Source organism: Ascaphus truei, chromosome 2 (assembly GCF_040206685.1).
Source record: "Ascaphus truei isolate aAscTru1 chromosome 2, aAscTru1.hap1, whole genome shotgun sequence".
Taxonomy (NCBI): Eukaryota; Metazoa; Chordata; class Amphibia; order Anura; family Ascaphidae; genus Ascaphus; species Ascaphus truei.
Window position 1 is genome coordinate 373,825,882 of NC_134484.1, and position 18,199 is coordinate 373,844,080.

At 40.5% G+C, this 18,199-nt stretch overlaps 2 protein-coding genes across 2 annotated transcripts in view; one reads left to right on the forward strand and one right to left on the reverse strand.

The window, feature by feature from the left end:
* The first annotated feature begins 3,698 nt into the window (after window positions 1-3,698).
* On the forward strand, window positions 3,699-17,692 carry LOC142488253 (uncharacterized). The gene is made up of 4 exons (XM_075588626.1): window positions 3,699-3,866; window positions 5,258-5,335; window positions 5,699-6,249; window positions 17,612-17,692. The coding sequence occupies exons 2-4, from the start codon at window positions 5,287-5,289 to the stop codon at window positions 17,690-17,692; spliced, it is 681 nt and encodes a 226-aa protein (XP_075444741.1). The 5' UTR covers window positions 3,699-3,866; window positions 5,258-5,286.
* The window catches only part of ENTPD3 (ectonucleoside triphosphate diphosphohydrolase 3), a 34,458-nt gene continuing 32,242 nt past the window's right edge, over window positions 15,984-18,199 (reverse strand). Inside the window, exon 10 of the mRNA XM_075587063.1 lies at window positions 15,984-17,892. Within this exon, the coding sequence (XP_075443178.1) occupies window positions 17,704-17,892 (189 nt within the window). The 3' untranslated portion in view covers window positions 15,984-17,703. The remainder of the gene's footprint in view (window positions 17,893-18,199) is intronic.

An 18,199-nucleotide genomic window follows, 5' to 3' on the forward strand; every position in this document is an offset into this window, starting at 1 on the left:
CATTACTGAACAGGGATAAGTCCCCTGTTACAGTAATGTTACTGCCCTCAGCGGCAGCGTGAACTCAGCCTAATTTTGCAAGAGCGAGCTGTTGAAGTATGTAAGTATTTAGGCTGCGCTTATAGTGCCGGCGACGCGACGTCGCCCGAAAACAAATGCATTGTCACCGCCGCGTGCGCTTATAGTAAGCGTGACGTGGCAACGCGATTTTTTGAAGCCGGCAATATTTGATTTTTTAGGGGCTGTCGCCTCATGTGACAGCCCCTGAACCAATCAATGGCCTGTTCGCCCACGCCGCCGCAAAGCGAAATACAACTTTTGCTAGCGGTGACGTTGCCGTCGCGGGCACTATACGCGCGGCCTTAGACATATTTGTATTTACATTGTATACCGTTTAATAAAGGGTTTTTTTTCATGTGATTTTGATTACAGCAGGCAGGGGGGGCCCGGGAAATTTCATGGATAAAAAGGGGGGCTCGGCATAAAAAGTTTGCTCACCCCTGCTATAACCCTTGAGTCACCTGTTCCTTTAGTAGTTAGGTAAATAAAACAGACGTGGCTCATAAATATTATCATTACTACTGGCCTCCTCTTAAAGGGGCCATCCAAGGGAGGGATTAAAAAAAAATATATATATATAGGTTTGAAGCAGGGGGGTGTCCGGAATTGAACCCCATTAATTTCAGTTTTGGGGCCCCCTGCTTCCAAGATACTTACCTCCGAAGGGGTGCTGGTATCTCAGCAAAGTTTAAAGCCCCGGGCACATGGGCCAATAAGCCTCACCGGATGATATCACGGCTTCCTATTTGCCACAGGATGGGGGAGCATTAAAACTCCACCATTACCTGATCCCTGCTAGCCAAGCAGAGCGGCTACAGCCACCCCCTATGGTGGTATCTCCAGAAGCAGGGGTCCCCAAAGTTGAAATGAATAGGGTTCGGCTTTGGAGACCCCCTGGTTCAATCCCATGTTAAAAAAATAGTGAAAAAAATTGTCGGCTTGGATTGCCTCTTTAAGCTCTCTTCTAAATGATGTCTGTATTGATGACTAGAACTCAGGGCCGCCAACAGAAATCGTGGGGCCCAGGACAAACATTTTAAGCAGGCTCCCCCACCTGTGTCGGTGGTATTGTGAGCCGTCACTCATTTCACACCTCGCAAGCCCCCTCTCTTTCCCCTTTCGTCTTCCCATGTATTTCTCTCCCTCCTGTCTCACCCCCTCTAACTCTCCCGCCTCGCATGTATTTCTCTCCCCTGCATCTCACTCTTACTCCCTCTTTTCCTCACTCACCCCCTCTCCCTCCGTTAATTACCCCACGCTCACTCATTCCCTCCCCCCTCACACAATTCCCCCCACAATATATACACCAAAAATCTTCCCACCCACCAATGCAAAAAACTTCACATCCCCAAATACTTACAACCCCCCCCAATGCATACAAAAACCCACCTACCCAATACATATTAAAAAACCAATACATATAACCCCCCATACATACATACATACATACATACATACATACATACATACATACATACATACATATACACACACATCATACAAACAAAACAACCCTCCCCAATACATATAAAAAATACTTCAAAGTGAACAACACAAAATCAGAGGCTATAGGCCTGCACATACCTCCAGAACTAGAAAGCGCACTAAAGAAAAAATTCCCAATAAAATGGATGCCAGATAAGATGAGATATCAAGGAATATATATAACGAGAACATACGATGAAATGTACAGAGCAAACTACCCGTATCTTATCAAAAACTTGAAAAAAGACCTGGAATCTTGGTCAAGATACCAGATATCGTGGACGGGTAAAATAATATCAGTGAAAATGAACCTACTACCTAGAATACTTTATCTATTCCAAGTGCTCCCCGTTACGGTTCCAACCTATGTAATAAGAGATTTGGAAAAAGAGATAACCAAATTTATATGGAACGGCAGAAAACCTAGGATAAAGAAAAAACTGATGGCTCTCTCCCAGGCAAGAGGAGGCCTAGGCCAACCAGACTTAACAAAGTACTATGAAGCGGCTAGACTAAGGGCCTCATGCAGTAAGCGACGATTATGTGAAATCGGCAAGCTTATCGATTAGTCATGTTATTGGCGTTTTTCCCTCTCCGTATGCAGTAAGTGCCGAATACATTCAAAATCAACCAGAAAACAAATCCGCCCACTCTCACGATGATGAGCCGATCACACACAGGTGTATCGGCGTGCGTGGCGGGGTGCTGTTAGGTTGCACAATCACAAATCTTGCTGAATCAGGCGAAACAAGCATGTTTTTGATTGCGCGCCATATTTAAAGGCAACGTGTACTGCTAATCATTCTCTGTGTTGTTGGGAGTGAGAGAGAGAGAGAGACGCACAGAGCTGGACGATTGAAGATTTGCATATTGACTGAGAGACTTGTTGTGTATTGGGTGAGCTTTGTCCTTTGTTGTTTTGTTTACATCTTTGTCTTGTTTTATATGTGGAAGTGGGTCGTGTGATTGCCTGTACATTTCTTGTCTGTTTTTTGTGAGTGCTGGAAGTATGCCCGCAAAGCGTGGGAAGAGTGATGCTGGTGGGAGTGGGAGTGCTACTCGTGGGAGTACGCGTCGGAGTGAACGTTCTGTTCAGGGGAGTGATGTTGCTGGTGCACCGAGTGGTGTTGCTGGGAGTGGGAGTGCTGTTGTTGGGAGTGGGAGTGCTGGTGCTGCGAGTGGTGTTGCTGGGAGTGGGAGTGCTGTTGTTGGGAGTGGGAGTGCTGTTGTTGGGAGTGGGAGTGCTGTTGCTGTGAGTGGGAGTGCTGGTGCTGGGAGTGGGAGTGCTGTTGCTGTGAGTGGGAGTGCTGGTGCTGGGAGTGCTGGTGCTAGGAGTGTGAGTGCTGGTGCTAGGAGTGTGAGTGCTGGTGCTAGGAGTGTGAGTGCTGGTGCTAGGAGTGGGAGTGCTGGTGCTGGGAGTGCTGCTGGTGGCGCAGTTGCTGATGGGGTGTCTGGTGGTGGCGTGCTTGCTGGTGGCCAGCTTTTGGAGGCTCTTCCATTGGAAGAAGGAGAGTCCAGTCAGCACCAGCCAAGCTCTGACCCTAAACCTGCTCGGAAAAAACGTGTGGAGAAGCCACGTAATCCTCGCTTCAATGACCAGGAAAATAGGGCTCTTGTCACTGGCATTCTGGAGCACTATGACAGTCTCTATGGACATTTAGTAGGTAAGTGTAACTTTACATTTATTATTCAAATACATGTGATCCTAGGTCATCTGAGTTTTGTTCATATGCAAATATGGGTACACAATATCTTTCTATGTTCATTAGTGTGGAAACACAGCTTTTTATCATGCCTTACAAGGACAAATAAACACAGGCGGTCAATTTGCCAGAACTGCATACAATATGAATGCAACCTTGCTTACATGTATAGGTTTAGTAGTGAATGCTCATGTGCTGCACATATTACACATAAAACAGCATGTTTGCTATCTCTTGGAACAGCTAGCAGTGTAGGAAACTGGTGCTTATATTATTATTAATTTACCTCATATCTTTTATATGTTTTTCAAGGGCGGACAAGTGCAGCAAGCAAAAAAGAAATGTGGGACACAATAGTCATTGGTGTCAATGCCTGTGGGAATAGTGTCAGGGACAAGTATCATTGTCGGAAAAGATTTGATGATATTAGGTCCAAATTGAAAAAGAAAATACAAGACCAACGCGTGCATGCTACTGGCACTGGAGGTGGGCCCACACCACAACGTCTCATATTGACTCCATTGGAGGAGCTGCTTCGGCCAAAATTACTTACCGTCGTCGTGGAAGGCTTGGCTGGTGACCGTGACATTGGAATTTATCCGTCACAATTTCCAGCAGGTGATAAATATTACTGTACTAGGCGTGTCGTTGCTTACAGTTATTTTGCATATTTACACTGCTTTTTATACTGTCTTCACAATATAAGCATACCTGCATCTATATATGTATATGTCTGATTCTGTATATATATATCTCAAAATAGACATATATGTAGTAGTCCTACTAAAAGCAGTAACTAATATAGCACGTGCCATTGCGTGCTCATTTACATGTGAATTCCCAAAATGCATAGCTGCAGTGGAAGCAATTGATGGTGGGCGAAGATGGGGAACAACAGGGTAGTACACATGTGTAACACATGTTCATGAGAAATTATTAGTAGCTACAGGTACAGAACAGAAATATGTATCATATTATTGTGTATTTTATTGATTTTACTCCGACAAACATGACATTACTGCCTATTTTAAGCATGCATCAAAGAAATTGCATGTAACGGCCTACAAACATCACTGGCACTAACACATCTATAGTTGCTTATGAAAAGGTCCATTTTTGCTTTATGTCATATACAGACAGCATAATGAGGCACACGTATCATATGTTATGTCATTGTTTTCATAACTTAAACACTGCAGATGACTACTTAGCTCATCTACCATTGTGTTAAAGCAGCTGCAATTAATATCTCATCACAGCATACACTTCAACAGAGGGGGTGGGGTTCAGCACACACACTAATTACAGCCTCATTTCACGGTCAACTTAGTTCACACCATTTGCACCTGTTTCAAGTCATTGAAAGGTGTGGCTGATTAGGCTTTTTGGGGAAGGGAATACCTTTCTTACAACCTGAATAGCACAACTGAAGTTAATCACACTCATTTGAAAGCTTAACTCTAGCTACTAAATGCCCCAACAACTCATTACTTATCAAACCGTACGTCACACATTAGTTCACTCATATCTATAGTTGAACTACTATGAAAGACACATTATCACACACTGCATGTGTTGTCTTGTTGAGTCACAGCCACATTCAGGTGTGCCACATCTTCGATTAATGTACCACACATATCCTCTACCAAAAACAACACTTTTTGCAATATGACCACCTTCATGATAACCATTGTGAATGGTCATCTCATGATAGTTATGTACATTATGATACTGATATCACTACACAACATATGATTTTTATGTACTCATTTAATCTATTTATCCTCACGCATTACTGCAGAAACATAGTATGTTGTATGTTAGGGAACTCAAAAATTCTAAGTACACAGGCATGTACAGTGTTATTACAACTATTTATGTTCACTTTCACACACATTTTCGGTTAAGGAACTGATGTTGTTAGTTAATCATAAATACAGAACATACAATAAGTGTTTGTTCAATATTTACACATGTAAATGTAAAACTTATGTTATTGTTATATATAGTTGCCCCTGGAGGACATGTGTCACCTGAGATGGAACAAGTGTCTTCACCTGGGTCAGCCAGCTCAACACTACTAGAAGGTGAGTGTATCATTTGCTGGCCATATAATATGTGCTCTTCTATATGTTATGTTGTCATGTGCATTATTTGTTTTGCACATCTTCTTTAAATAGGATTACTTAGTGTCAGTGAAAATTAAGTGTAAGGCAACATGTATTGTGTTAGTGATGTTAATTATCATGTAGGACTTCTGAGTTTAGAGCAACTTTTCATTCATTCATATTTCATACTGAGTCCAAACATTATTCGTAAGTCAAGGTAGTTTTTAATGAGGTTATAAAACGTATGCTAACATGTTAGGTGTTACTTAGGACACAGTACAATTACATAGTAACACAGCATACATTAACATGCCATTTAATAATGTGTACATTTCTTTTTAGAACATCATGGTGATGAGGATGATGAGTATGATGAGGATGACGCCACAGAAGAGACTGAAATACAATCATGTGACCATGAAGAGGTGCCAATAGAAACTGTTGTACCGCCAAATCGTCCATCAACTTCCACATACGATGCAATTGTAGCTTCAGAGGGAAAAATAGTGGACGCAGAAAATCGTCGCCATTCAGACATGATGACAGTGCTGGAAAGGATGATTGGACTGCAGGAAGAAACAGTATCACAATTGGCACATCTCCACAGAGTCTTCATTGAAGTGCCTAAACAGTTGCAAAAAATCAACACCTCATTCGAAGCATTAGTTGTTCAGCAAACACAAGCTAATTACTGGAGAATGACTAATGTACCACAATTCAACACCTCCCAGCCAGGATCTGTTCATGCAGGTCAGTTTTCACCACATTCATCTGATATTCATTCACCAGGCCCAAATGTTACCGGTCAAGTAGCAGACATTGCTGTGCAGGTTCCTGATGACTTCCTACCGCTGCCATCTGTACAAATTCAGCAGCAGACACCTACAAAGGAGGCGACAAAAACAAAACAAGACACACATGAAACAGACCAACCATCACTTGTGCAGTGTCTACCAACTTGCTCACATGTGTCACTGGGCACAAGCCCTGTCCGTGAACAGTCACTACCCAAAAGCCCTGTAGGTGAATCGCTGCCCAAAAGCCCTGTAGGTGAGTCGCTGCCCAAAAGCCCTGTAGGTGAATCGCTGCCCAAAAGCCCTGTAGGTGAATCGCTGCCCAAAAGCCCTGTAGGTGAATCACTGCCCAAAAGCCCTGTAGGTGAGTCACTGGCCACAAGCCCTGTAGGTGAGTCACTGGCCACAAGCCCCGTAGGTGAACAGTCACTGGCCACAAGCCCTGCCCGTGAAGTGCCAGAGGCCACTCAAAGTGGCTCTGTTGTGCCTAAAGTTGGTGGCAAAAGAAAAAGGAAAATTCAAGAGACAACAAGCAGGCCTGTTACTCGCTCGCAAAAGGAACAAAAAAAATAAATGTTATAATTCAGAAAATATGTCTTTGGCCTTGTTTTGTTGACTTCAGATTATCTAATTACTATTGTATGTATGCTGAAGACTGTGTTGTTTCCAAACTTTCAACTATGTTCTTGTACACGTGAAGTTTTGGAAATGTTAACACTCATAATTAATTGTGTTATAAATATTTATGTTGTAATCGTCTGTTCAGTAATGGTCCACCAGGAGCCAGTTGCTAAGTTTAGAGAAGCTGCCATTGACTTTGCAGCAAAACATTGCATTTGGGTGTGTTAATTGATGTAAGAATTGCATATGCATATTAGTCACATGCAATTATTAAAACACCTAAGTAAGTGCAAACATCTTTCTTGTACGTGTACAGCAGGATTATGTGTAAATTATTACTTACCTTTGCCTTGCTTGGCCATTGTAATTTTGTCCTTTAATCAGTTGTGTGTTCGTTTCTATAACATCTCAGAATGTATAATAATATATATACACACACACACACACACACACACACACACACACACACACACACACACACACACACTGAGTGAGTGTGAGTGTGAGTGTGTGAGTGTGTATATATATATATGTATATGTGTATATATATATGTATATATGTGTATATATATGTGTATATATATATGTATATATGTGTATATATATATGTATATATGTGTATATATATATGTATATATGTGTATATATATATGTATATATGTGTATATATATATGTATATATGTGTATATATATATGTATATATGTGTGTATATATATATATATATATATATATATATATATATATATATATATAGTACTATATAAACTGGTATACACAAACTAATACACTTCATGCTTCCTTGTGAAAGCACACTATTTTAATAATACAGGCCTAATGTTTGAGAAATATCCTAAGTATGAGACTCTAACAGTATTGTGCTTAAACAAATGTTTATTACTTCATTCAATCATGTTTCTCACCATTTAAATAGGTTTCATACAAGGTATACTTAATGCCATTAATGTTGTGTGTACTCCTGCAATATAAAAAAAAATAAAATATTATATATAAATATATATATATTTTTATAAGAGATATATTTATATATATATATATATATATATATATATATATATATATATATATATATATATACACACGTATTTAAACTCATGCAGACAGGGAGTTAACCAGACTTTCACATACACACAGAAATGTAAGCGGGGAAAAAACATTTCTTTTTGCAGGTGTGTTTTTACTGATATGCCTGGCTAAGAAATATTTTCACACACTGGTCTTTGTTAGTTTTCAAAAAAACACTATGTGAACGCATTCACAGTCTAGGGATGTTTTTCACAAACGAGATAAAAGAAGGAGAAATGTTTCTCCCACAGTCCCATATCACGAACCACAACTGTTAACCCAATTAGACAAACAAATCCAATTGGCGTTTGAAATAAGGAGTCAAAGTAGTTACTTTTGTTGACCTTGACAAGGAAAAACAGGAGTTTGTTAGCCATTCAGCACATTCATTTTGATGAGCAAATAACACAGACCTGCACACAGCTTTTGTGCTCAGACATGGCTGATGAATTCATTAACAATATTAATCCCCTTTTAGGGTATAAGTACATGATCTGTGAAGCCATCTTGAACAGTCGCGGACAGAAAGCAAGCACACGCCAAATCGATGATTTCATTCGAGCAAAATATCCTTATTACCAAGACCGTAAGCATGCACGGAATTTTAATTCCTCAATAAGATTCACTTTATCAAGTAATGACTTTTTTGAACGTGACCAGGATAAGCTACAACACACCTATGGTTTCTGGAAGATTGCCCCGGAAAAACAATTTATCCTGAAAGACGGCACTTATATTGTCGTGAAAGGCATATTTATTCCTAATGGCAATAGCAATGTATCCGCTACTACTGATCCGTTTGAATCGATACGTGCTGCAATATCTGCAGCCTCCATTCCTGAAACCCACATTGTACAAGAACAAAAGTACTATGATTATGTACCAAGCCTTTCAGCTGAAATTGCATTGGAATGGGAACCGGAAGAAATGAACCTACCTCCCGACCAATTATTTGAAGAAAGCAGTGGCGATTCCTATGAGCGCATCCTGGAGGAGATATGTGCCATACTGGATTCAGCGGTTGGGTTAAGCGTGGATGAAAATGGCTTGCATTTCTGGAGCGACCAGTTGCAGCCAGGCGAAGAGTTAATTCTAGAAGAATGGTAAATATAACAATCGTTATGCGTTGACTCTGCGTTTAAATTTTTTTTTTTTTTGTAACCACCATTTTCACTTTCAATGCGTGGATACAGCGTAACATTGCAGACTGCATAACATGTAGCGATCACAAACAAATTGTTTCCTAATACAATATAGTAGGACCTGAAAGAGTAGTACACATTGCTGACGGAATAAATATACGTACTTTCCTATCCCTTTAAACATATTAGCAACATTTTACCATTACTCTAACACATACCTGTTTTGTTATCATGCAACATCTACAACATTGAAAACCGGGTCCACCACGTATGACGTGGGACCCTTGTCATGGGCCAAGGCGTCCTTAAAAAGGATTAGTGATGTAAGTCCCGCCCCCAAGCGACGTGCGCGCCTCAAAGCCTATTGGCTGTCATGTTTTGTTATAGTAACGGTAACTGCAGTGTGTGATGCGTGCGGCTCAGTGTTTGTAGGCGTACCCTGGGCGTTAGCCGAATGTTAATTGAGTGGGAGGAGTGTTAGCGTGCGTTTCACGCTGGCTTAACATGACGTCACACGTATTGCATTTGCGCATTGTGTTATCGGCCGTGCTTTCTGTTCAAACACGTCTGTTTAAAAAGAATACAGATGTACTCGTTTAGAACGAATGTAGTTTCGTCTTCATTGTATTTGAAATAAAGATGTTATGTTTACTGGTATTTTCAACATGTATTGAACGCACAACGTACGCTTTGTTTTGCGCATGCGCTAACAGTTAGTGGAGCCAAGCGTGAAGTGCGTGCGCACACAAAGATGTGCGCGCACATCTTTCAGTATACAGGCAACGTTCACTTCTTATACATAGTTATGCCTGCTACAAATTTAAAGAAACATTACATACTGATGAACAGTTTTACTTCTAACATATAAGTGAGTGACGTGTGTATCTACACAATCATATAGAGCTGCGTAACGCGTTGTCACGGATGCATATCTAGTAAGGTGCCATCTTTGACCATCATGTGTTTGCTGTATTTCAGAGATGTCGGGGAAGATACAATCGGATCAATGTATGATTTCAGAAGAGTCTACCTTTATATGAGATGATTGTGAGGAGGAGCCACCGACTACTATACTACATATGGAACTAATTTTATATTGCTTGCAGCGCTTATTAACAAACAATTAAAAATGTGATACCCTTATGCCTATATTGCATAAGCACTTAATTAACATAATGATGTTGCAAAAGAGTGCCTCATGAATTTTTATTGAGTGTTCTTTAATGACTACTAACATTTTATGACATGGTGTGTTTTATATATAACAACCATTCCCACTCTGCTAACACATTTGTGTATTCTAATATGTAATGGAACGTATGACTGTCGAAACTATGTAACAATAATAATAATAATATGAGCATGTTCATGTATAGGGCTGCTAGTTGTACGCAGCGATTTACAGACACATGTTTCAGCCTGAGGTCCCTGGCCCGTGGAACGTACAAATGTTTTTTTGCCGCATGAGGCACAGGGAGATAAAGTGACTTGGCCAAGGTCACAAGGAGCCCACACCGGGAATTGAACCAGACTCCCCTGCTTCAAACTATCAGTGCCAGTGTGTGTCTTTACTCAGTGAGCCACTCCTTCTCCCAATGTAAAGGACACTTACAACCAAGTAGCCATTTATTTTTAAAATCTCTTGTTACATGGGTATGTAGATAAAATGGTTTGGGACTGTAGCAAATAATGTTACTGGCCAGATGTTATGGTCCCCTCCAATGCATGATGTTCTGAATATGACATCACCATCATGTTATGAAGTACGTTTCTGTGTATATTTCATTAACCTAACTAACTATAGTTTACTGTGTTTATTAATCGTTTAGAAATACATAGTATAGTCAATATGATGATATAAGCTACCATAATAAAGCTGGTGTTATCATTTGTCGGTGTTATACATGGATCCTACACCAATTGATAGAGACACAAACAGTTGTCTTAAAAAGTGTGTCTATGCTAGTGATGAATGTGCTCCCGTAAGTAAACAAATAAGTACAGTTATCCCCTTTTCTCCAACCACCTCTATATTACATTAATGGAAATTATAAGGAAACATACATAAAATGTGATGAAATGTGAGTAATCATTTTGTAATACAATGCACATGAAAGCTCAAGAGTAGCTAAATGCATATACATGATACAGAAAGTACATATATGTAACATTTGTGTTTAAACCAATATGTTGGGTTTTTAGTTCCAATAATTATAGGAAGATTGAGGTAGCCACATCTTATGAGAGATGTCAGCAAATATACATACCATGATCAGTCATACTGGAGATATACCTATAATGCAAAGGAACAATATATAAATTGCAAACATTGACATGCCATCTTCAGTACCGTAAACAACACAGCAAAGTGTGTATTTGGTGTTAAATGTACAACACCATGTATATTTCATGACATTCAAAATGTAAATCAGCCTGGTGTACACATCATATGGATGTACATGTTACACTGCACCAATAACATTGTATGTAAGCATACTAGAAGCATGAATGATTATGGGCATAATATGTGTTTTGTCTTAGCATAAGGAATAACACAATGCTAAAATATTATTGCTTTGTTACCCAAGTTGTATTCACATACACACAACTAAAGTACAATTGAAGAGGGATTATATAACCTGTGCAACAATAACATACCGGTGCCACATCCCTTTGTGCACACAGCAGAGAAAAGAAAGGTGTGCAACCCATATTCATCTGTGTCCTAACAGAAGGTTATATAAAGAAACATTATTGTTAATATAACATAATTAAACTATAAAAGTAGTACTAGGAACATATGAGTTTGTACTTACAAGAAAAAAATGAATTGATGAGATTCTGTCGTGTCTGGCCACCACTGGCTGTTTGTTCATTTTCAGCAGCTACATGGGTGGGATGCTCGTCTACCAAAGCCTCAGCTAGGTCTGACTGTACATTGTGCCTGAGTGCAACATTGTGCAAAATGCAACAGGCAAGGATAATATCAGACACTTTTTGAGGCTTGTATAGAAGAGCCCCACCAGTTCTGTCCAGACACCTAAACCTGGTCTTGAGTAGGCCAAATGTCCTCTCTATAACAGATCTTGTAGATATATGGGCTGCATTGTACCTGTCCTCTGCTTCAGTTTGAGGGTTTAGCACCGGAGTCAAGAGCCACGGCCTAATTCCGTATCCTGAGTCACCTATAATGAATGGAGCACACATAAGCTGACATTAGTGATCAAATTGTACAATGCCAACATTCCTAAATCAACATGTGTTTTGTGTTAGAACATGTAAATATGTACTCACCCAGCAGCCAACCAGGTTCAAAATGTCCCTCTTCGAACGCATGGAAGACTGAAGAGTTCCTCAGGATAGAGGAATCGTGACTGGAACCAGGGAACTTGGGTACCACATGCATTATCCTCATCGTGGCATCACATACCACCTGTACATTGAGTGAATGGTAGTGCTTCCGATTGCGGTACACATGCTCACTCTGACTAGGTGCAATCAAAGCAACATGTGTGCAATCGATTGCACCCAGCACACATGGTATCCCTGCTATATTATAAAAGCCAGTCCTGACTTCCAGCCACTCTGTCGCCTCTGTAGGAAAATGAATATAATTCCTAGCGCGTCTATTGAGTGCATAGAGAAACTGGGTCAAGGCCCGCGAGAATGTAGATTGCGAGACCCCGCCCACTATGCCCACAGTTGTCTGGTATGACGCGGAAGCAAGATAATGTAATGAGCACAGCATTTTAACAAGCCCAGGGACTGCACGACCTCTGGCTGTGAAAAAATCTAAATCCCCCCTTATCTCCTCATAAAGAGCTAAGATTGCTGCTGAACTCAAACGATAGCGACTTACAATCTCCTCCTCACTCATCCCATCTAACAGGGTTCTCTCCCTGTACAGACGCGGACGAGGCACAAGTTGTCTCCTCTGTCTTCTCCTCTGATCTCCTGTCCCTCTACCTGTCCCTCGGCCTGTCCCTCTCCCTGTCCCTGTCGTATCCGCGTCACTGTCACTGTCCCTCGGTGTGTCCCTCCCTTGCCCTATATGATTGTCTTCATCATCAAGCATGTCATAGAAAAGAATGTTCCTCCGTCTCCTAAACAATCTCAACATTTTGAAATGAGTAGCTGTGAATGAGCAGGTAATGTGCGTCCTTTAAATAGGTATGTGATGATGTCAGGTGACATAGTAAAATGCAAGGTGTTACATTAACATAATAAAGTACTTCTGTGGCAAGCTGTGTGCACTTGTTGTTCTAAGTATTTGTTGTGTGTATTCTGCAGGGAATGATGATATTTGGCAATGATGTGACGTGAAGCTTTGTACAAAGATTGCTTGCAAATAAATAGTTGCATGTGCAATGCATGTAACACTTGTGAACGCAAGAGTCAGTCATGTAATGAGACAAAAAGGCTGAGATTGACGTGGGAAAAGTTTTGTGCAACATGTGTAATTATCCATGTTATTGTGACATGTTGGCAACAATGAATAGTCGTGTGCATATGCATGCATTTGTGTAAGGAGGATAGTTGGTATAGAATGAGTTTACAAGGTGTCCCAATGATGAATTACTGTACATGTGTGTATAAGTTAGGTTGAAGTGCTTGTAATGCAACGGTTACAATGTAAACATGCAATGTGATTGAGCGTCCAATAAGTGACGTCATGAAAATAGGGAGGACCCAAAAGTATATGTAAACATGAGAAGACAGATGTACATGAACGTTTAAAGATGCGTGTCACATTACAAGCATTGTGTAATGTAAAGGAAGATGAATATACTGTGTATGAGTGACATGTGTGACATGTGTGACATCATGTAAATAATTGTCGCTGAGTTGAGTAAAATGTGTGATATGATGTGAGGTTCTCCTTTAAGAGTGTAGTATAGTATTTTCCCTTGCCACATCATCACATGATGAGTAATGTGACCCGCAAATGCTGAAAACATGTAAAAGTCGAATGTTATGCAAATAAGACACATCAGCTGTGACACAATGCAGGGAATGCCCCCACACTGTAATGCAAATCCCCCTTGTATTGTGAGCAATGAAACGTAAACAGTACTATACTGTTATACGTCCCCGCTCCATTGACTTCCATTGATGTACAGAAGATGTTTTTTTTCTAAGTGCCGTTCCGGCAGCCTTAGCGATCGTTCTCCCGTCCAAACTGCCAACTTTAGTTGGCGGGAGAAATCGGCCATAACATCTCAATTTCGTAGTGCCGATCAGCCCCGATAAGCTGTTTTTTTTTGTTGAATCCAGCCGATTTAAAAAAGTGGCGATCAGTGTCGAAAACAGGCTTATCGGCAGGCGACTGGCCATAACCAAATTATCGGCTCCGAAACCTGGCGATATGAAGCACTTATCGGCGCTTACTGAATCTCAAACCCAATTTTGGCTATAACATGGCCATATTTCCCTTATCAACGCTTACTGCATGAGGCCCTAAGTCCGCTAATCTATTGGTCCGCAGCCCCAGGGAAAAAGCCGTGGGTGGATATAGAGAGAGTGGAAGCAGGGACAAAGGAGTTAGCGTCTCTTCTATGGGTAAAAAAGGGGAACAGACAAACAGCCTATAGAGCCCACCCAGTTTTACTGCACTCTCTAGACATCTGGGATAAGAACTGCAAACACAGGCAAATCTCCTCCATCCCCTCACCCCTAACACCCATTGGAGCCAATCCCGAATTTACACCAGCTCACAACTCAAATATTTTTAAGCAATGGGATGAGAAAGGGCTCTCTAGGTTAGGAGACATGCAACGGGGAGGGAAAGTTAAATCATTCATGGGAATAAGAGAGGAATATAACATCCCAACCACACAAATATACCAATACATACAACTGGCCCACTATGTTTCCTCAATCCAACCAAGCGACACTTGGAATAGGCCACTCACCAACTTTGAGAGCCTATACCAAAGAGGTCACTACAATAAAGGAACAATTGCCCAACTCTATCAGGTACTTTTAAAACAATATGACGACCAAACAAGCAAAAACATTCTAGACTGGGAACACGACATAGGAAACCCCCTGGAGGAAGAGGACTGGGCAGAAATCCACGAAAGGACAGCTAAAGCTTCCCGATGCTCCCTAATCAGGGAAACCAACCTGAAAGTCCTACACAGATGGTATTACACACCAGCCCGCCTCCATTCCTTTCTCCCGCTAACCTCCCCCATGTGCTGGCGCAACTGCGGCCAAATAGGCACATTTAAACATATATGGTGGACCTGCCCCAAAATTATTCTATTCTGGGGAAGAGTTAGACGCCTAATAGAAGAAGCAACAGGGGTAGAGCTAACATGGGACATAGAAACAGTGCTCTTATTAAAACCGACAGACGGACTTGAGAGAAAAATAGATTTCTTGATAACGCAGATCCTCTCCGCAGCCAAAAACCTAATAGCAAGACATTGGAAAAAGAACGACCCACCCCCGATCAATGAGGTACTGCACAAAATAAACTACATAATGACGATGGAGAGACTTACAAGCCTAATACACGACAGACACAACTCCTTCCTGACAATATGGGACCCCTGGGAGACCTACATATGGCAGAACCCAATAGGAACCATAAGATAGTAAGGAAACCAGTAATAACTACTAAAGGTTAGGTAGAACTAGACCTAGCATAGGATGTGACAAGTATCATAGAATGTTTGCTTCTTGCATGAAGCCAGTGATGGATGCTACCCCACTGCCCTACCCCCCCCCCCCCCACCCCATAACCCTTTTATTTTCTGTACCCCCCTCCCCCCCACTCCCTTCCCCCCCTTATATGTTACTATGTTTTCTGAAAAAATAAAAATATATACGTTAAAAAAAAAAAAAATACCCCAAGCCCCCAATACATATAAAAATTCCCCCAAACCCTCAATATATATAAACATTCTCCCAAGCCCCCAATACATATAAAAAATTTCCCACGCCCCCAATACATATAAAAAAATACCCCCATGCCCTCCAATACATATTAAGCTACTTGAGATCACTTTTCCAGTAGCGCTCCAATTGACACGAACAAATATATACATATATAATGCAATGGATTTGGGGTTTGAGATTGCTAAGACTGTGTATGTCTTGATGATAAATAACCCTTTGGCTGCAAAGCAATACTGGCCCATCAGGCAGTAAAAGTGTTAAAGCAGCAACTCACGAATATGTAACTTGTTTTCTTATTTTACCTGAACTGTACCAACAGATCTGATGGCATCTCACTGCAGTGGACCCCTCGTTTCCTAAATATGCAACCGTATTTTGAGGCCCATTAGGACACATGCAAATTGTGTTGCTAGAATTTGGTCTGTGATATAATTTGTTCATGTTTTGGTCATTTTTCTCTGAAAGAATACAATCCATTGCCAAATAAATAAAAAGAACAGGTCTAAGTAGTTATAACCACTGTTTATTTCCGCAATTCATAGCGATTTATCTGATGAGTGATCAGAATACAGTTGAGAAGATATTTCCATAATAAGGGAGCCTTTTCTTGCTGTTCAATAAACAGTCAAATTCATCTTTGCAAAAGTAACACACAAACAAATAGGGTTCAAAGGTCTTTTTGTTGTTGAGGGTCCAGGAACACATTGTGTACCTACTATAACTATTTTAAAAATCAGTTGTTCTGCACAAGATTCAAGGGGAAGACACAGTTATTACAGAATCAGAGTACTAAATAATAACTCAGCATCTACCTTTAACTAGGCAGCACAGCAGCCTGTGCACAGTATAATCCTTATGCGTTCATTCAGTTGCCTTTCCTTTACTCATTAACTTCCACTTATAGCTGCCCTGCTTCAAGCAAAAAAGAACTAAAAAAGTTAAAGCATTTACCTATATAGTACTTTCTTGCATTTTTAATGTTGTTTAAAATAGCTTTAATAGATGGTCTAATTTAGCACTGTAAGCCATATTATATGAACAGATGCCAGAACATGTACAATATATGCTGTCATTGCCTGGGGTGCTTGTGTAACTAAGCAATTATTGTGATGCGGTGCAAAAAGATGTAAAGTACATGAATTAAATAGTGATTTGATGTCAGATTGATAATGGAAAAAACCTTATACATTGTTACAATGATTTTACCAGGAAATTAACAAACGCGGTGAGGTTTCACAATGGCATACGCCGTACAGTGTGCAATCAGGATGAAAGAAGCACACTAGTGGTGGGTTTGAGTGTTTCAATAGACTTAGCAAGACTTTGCTTTAACCCAACCTGTGTGCCAAGACTGCAGGCCACATTCTCTATCCCAATGTATGAAGAATATACCTATGAGAATCAAATCGTACAAAGTCATATGGCTCGAGCCACAAAAATAACAATTTGTTCCACTGGGGCTGTGTTATACTGTTCATCACAGCTGCTTTGTTTTACTTATCTTAGCTTCATTGCTTAGCTTCCATATTTGAACATAATACTGGCTCAAGTTTTCATAATCCCATGTCCATAATACTTTTGTTTTAGCTTGTGTCCCTGAGATGAACCAGTACAGTTAAGCTTGGCACTAAGAAACCTGTCTTTGACACATAACACTGCCTTGACATTTCGTACAGGTACAACGCTTTACAACAAATGGCACTCTAGATGGTGGATCTTAGAAGATTCTGTGTAAGAACCAAGAAGATGCAGGTCCATCTTCAGCTTGTCCACGACTACAATGCTTGAAGCTTTTAGTCTTACCAAGCACGGATTAGTAAAATAACAAGGAAAATTAGACACAGTACAGATATTGCAGTGAACAAGAACAGAAGTCCAGCAAACACTGAAGGACTCATGGGGAGCTGGATCTTGGGACTCTCTGCGGGGATCATGTTGGTGAGGTTCAGCATGTAACCGAGGGACCACGCTAAGCTGCTGTTACCAACCTGCCAAGCAAAAAGAAGAGTTCAGACCAGTATTCACGAGATAGGGGAAATAGCATTAAAGCATGGAGAATCTAAGAAGATGCTTGTCTTTATCAGTTTCATTATCTCAAAAAGGAACAGTGCTAATGGAGCAAAGCTTCTTGCTCAAACCGCAAGCAATGCAAAATAATGAAAGGTGCAATTTATGAAAGGACATAAACCCTTTTAGTTTGAACATTAACTAGATTACACTCAATACAATGAGTGCCATATTCAATACTTATACATTTTACCTATTAATAGCCTTTCTCTGAATGTAGTCCACCTT

What these genes read in the sequence shown, in the direction of transcription:
- LOC142488253 (XM_075588626.1), top strand. Translation starts at nt 5,287, where the DNA reads ATGGAACAAGTGTCTTCACCTGGGTCAGCCAGCTCAACACTACTAGAA. An exon ending in CAGCTCAACACTACTAGAAG is followed by an intron (nt 5,336 to 5,698) that starts GTGAGTGTATCA and finishes ATTTCTTTTTAG; the next exon opens with AACATCATGGTGATGAGGAT. An exon ending in AGCAGACACCTACAAAGGAG is followed by an intron (nt 6,250 to 17,611) that starts GCGACAAAAACA and finishes ATGGCACTCTAG; the next exon opens with ATGGTGGATCTTAGAAGATT.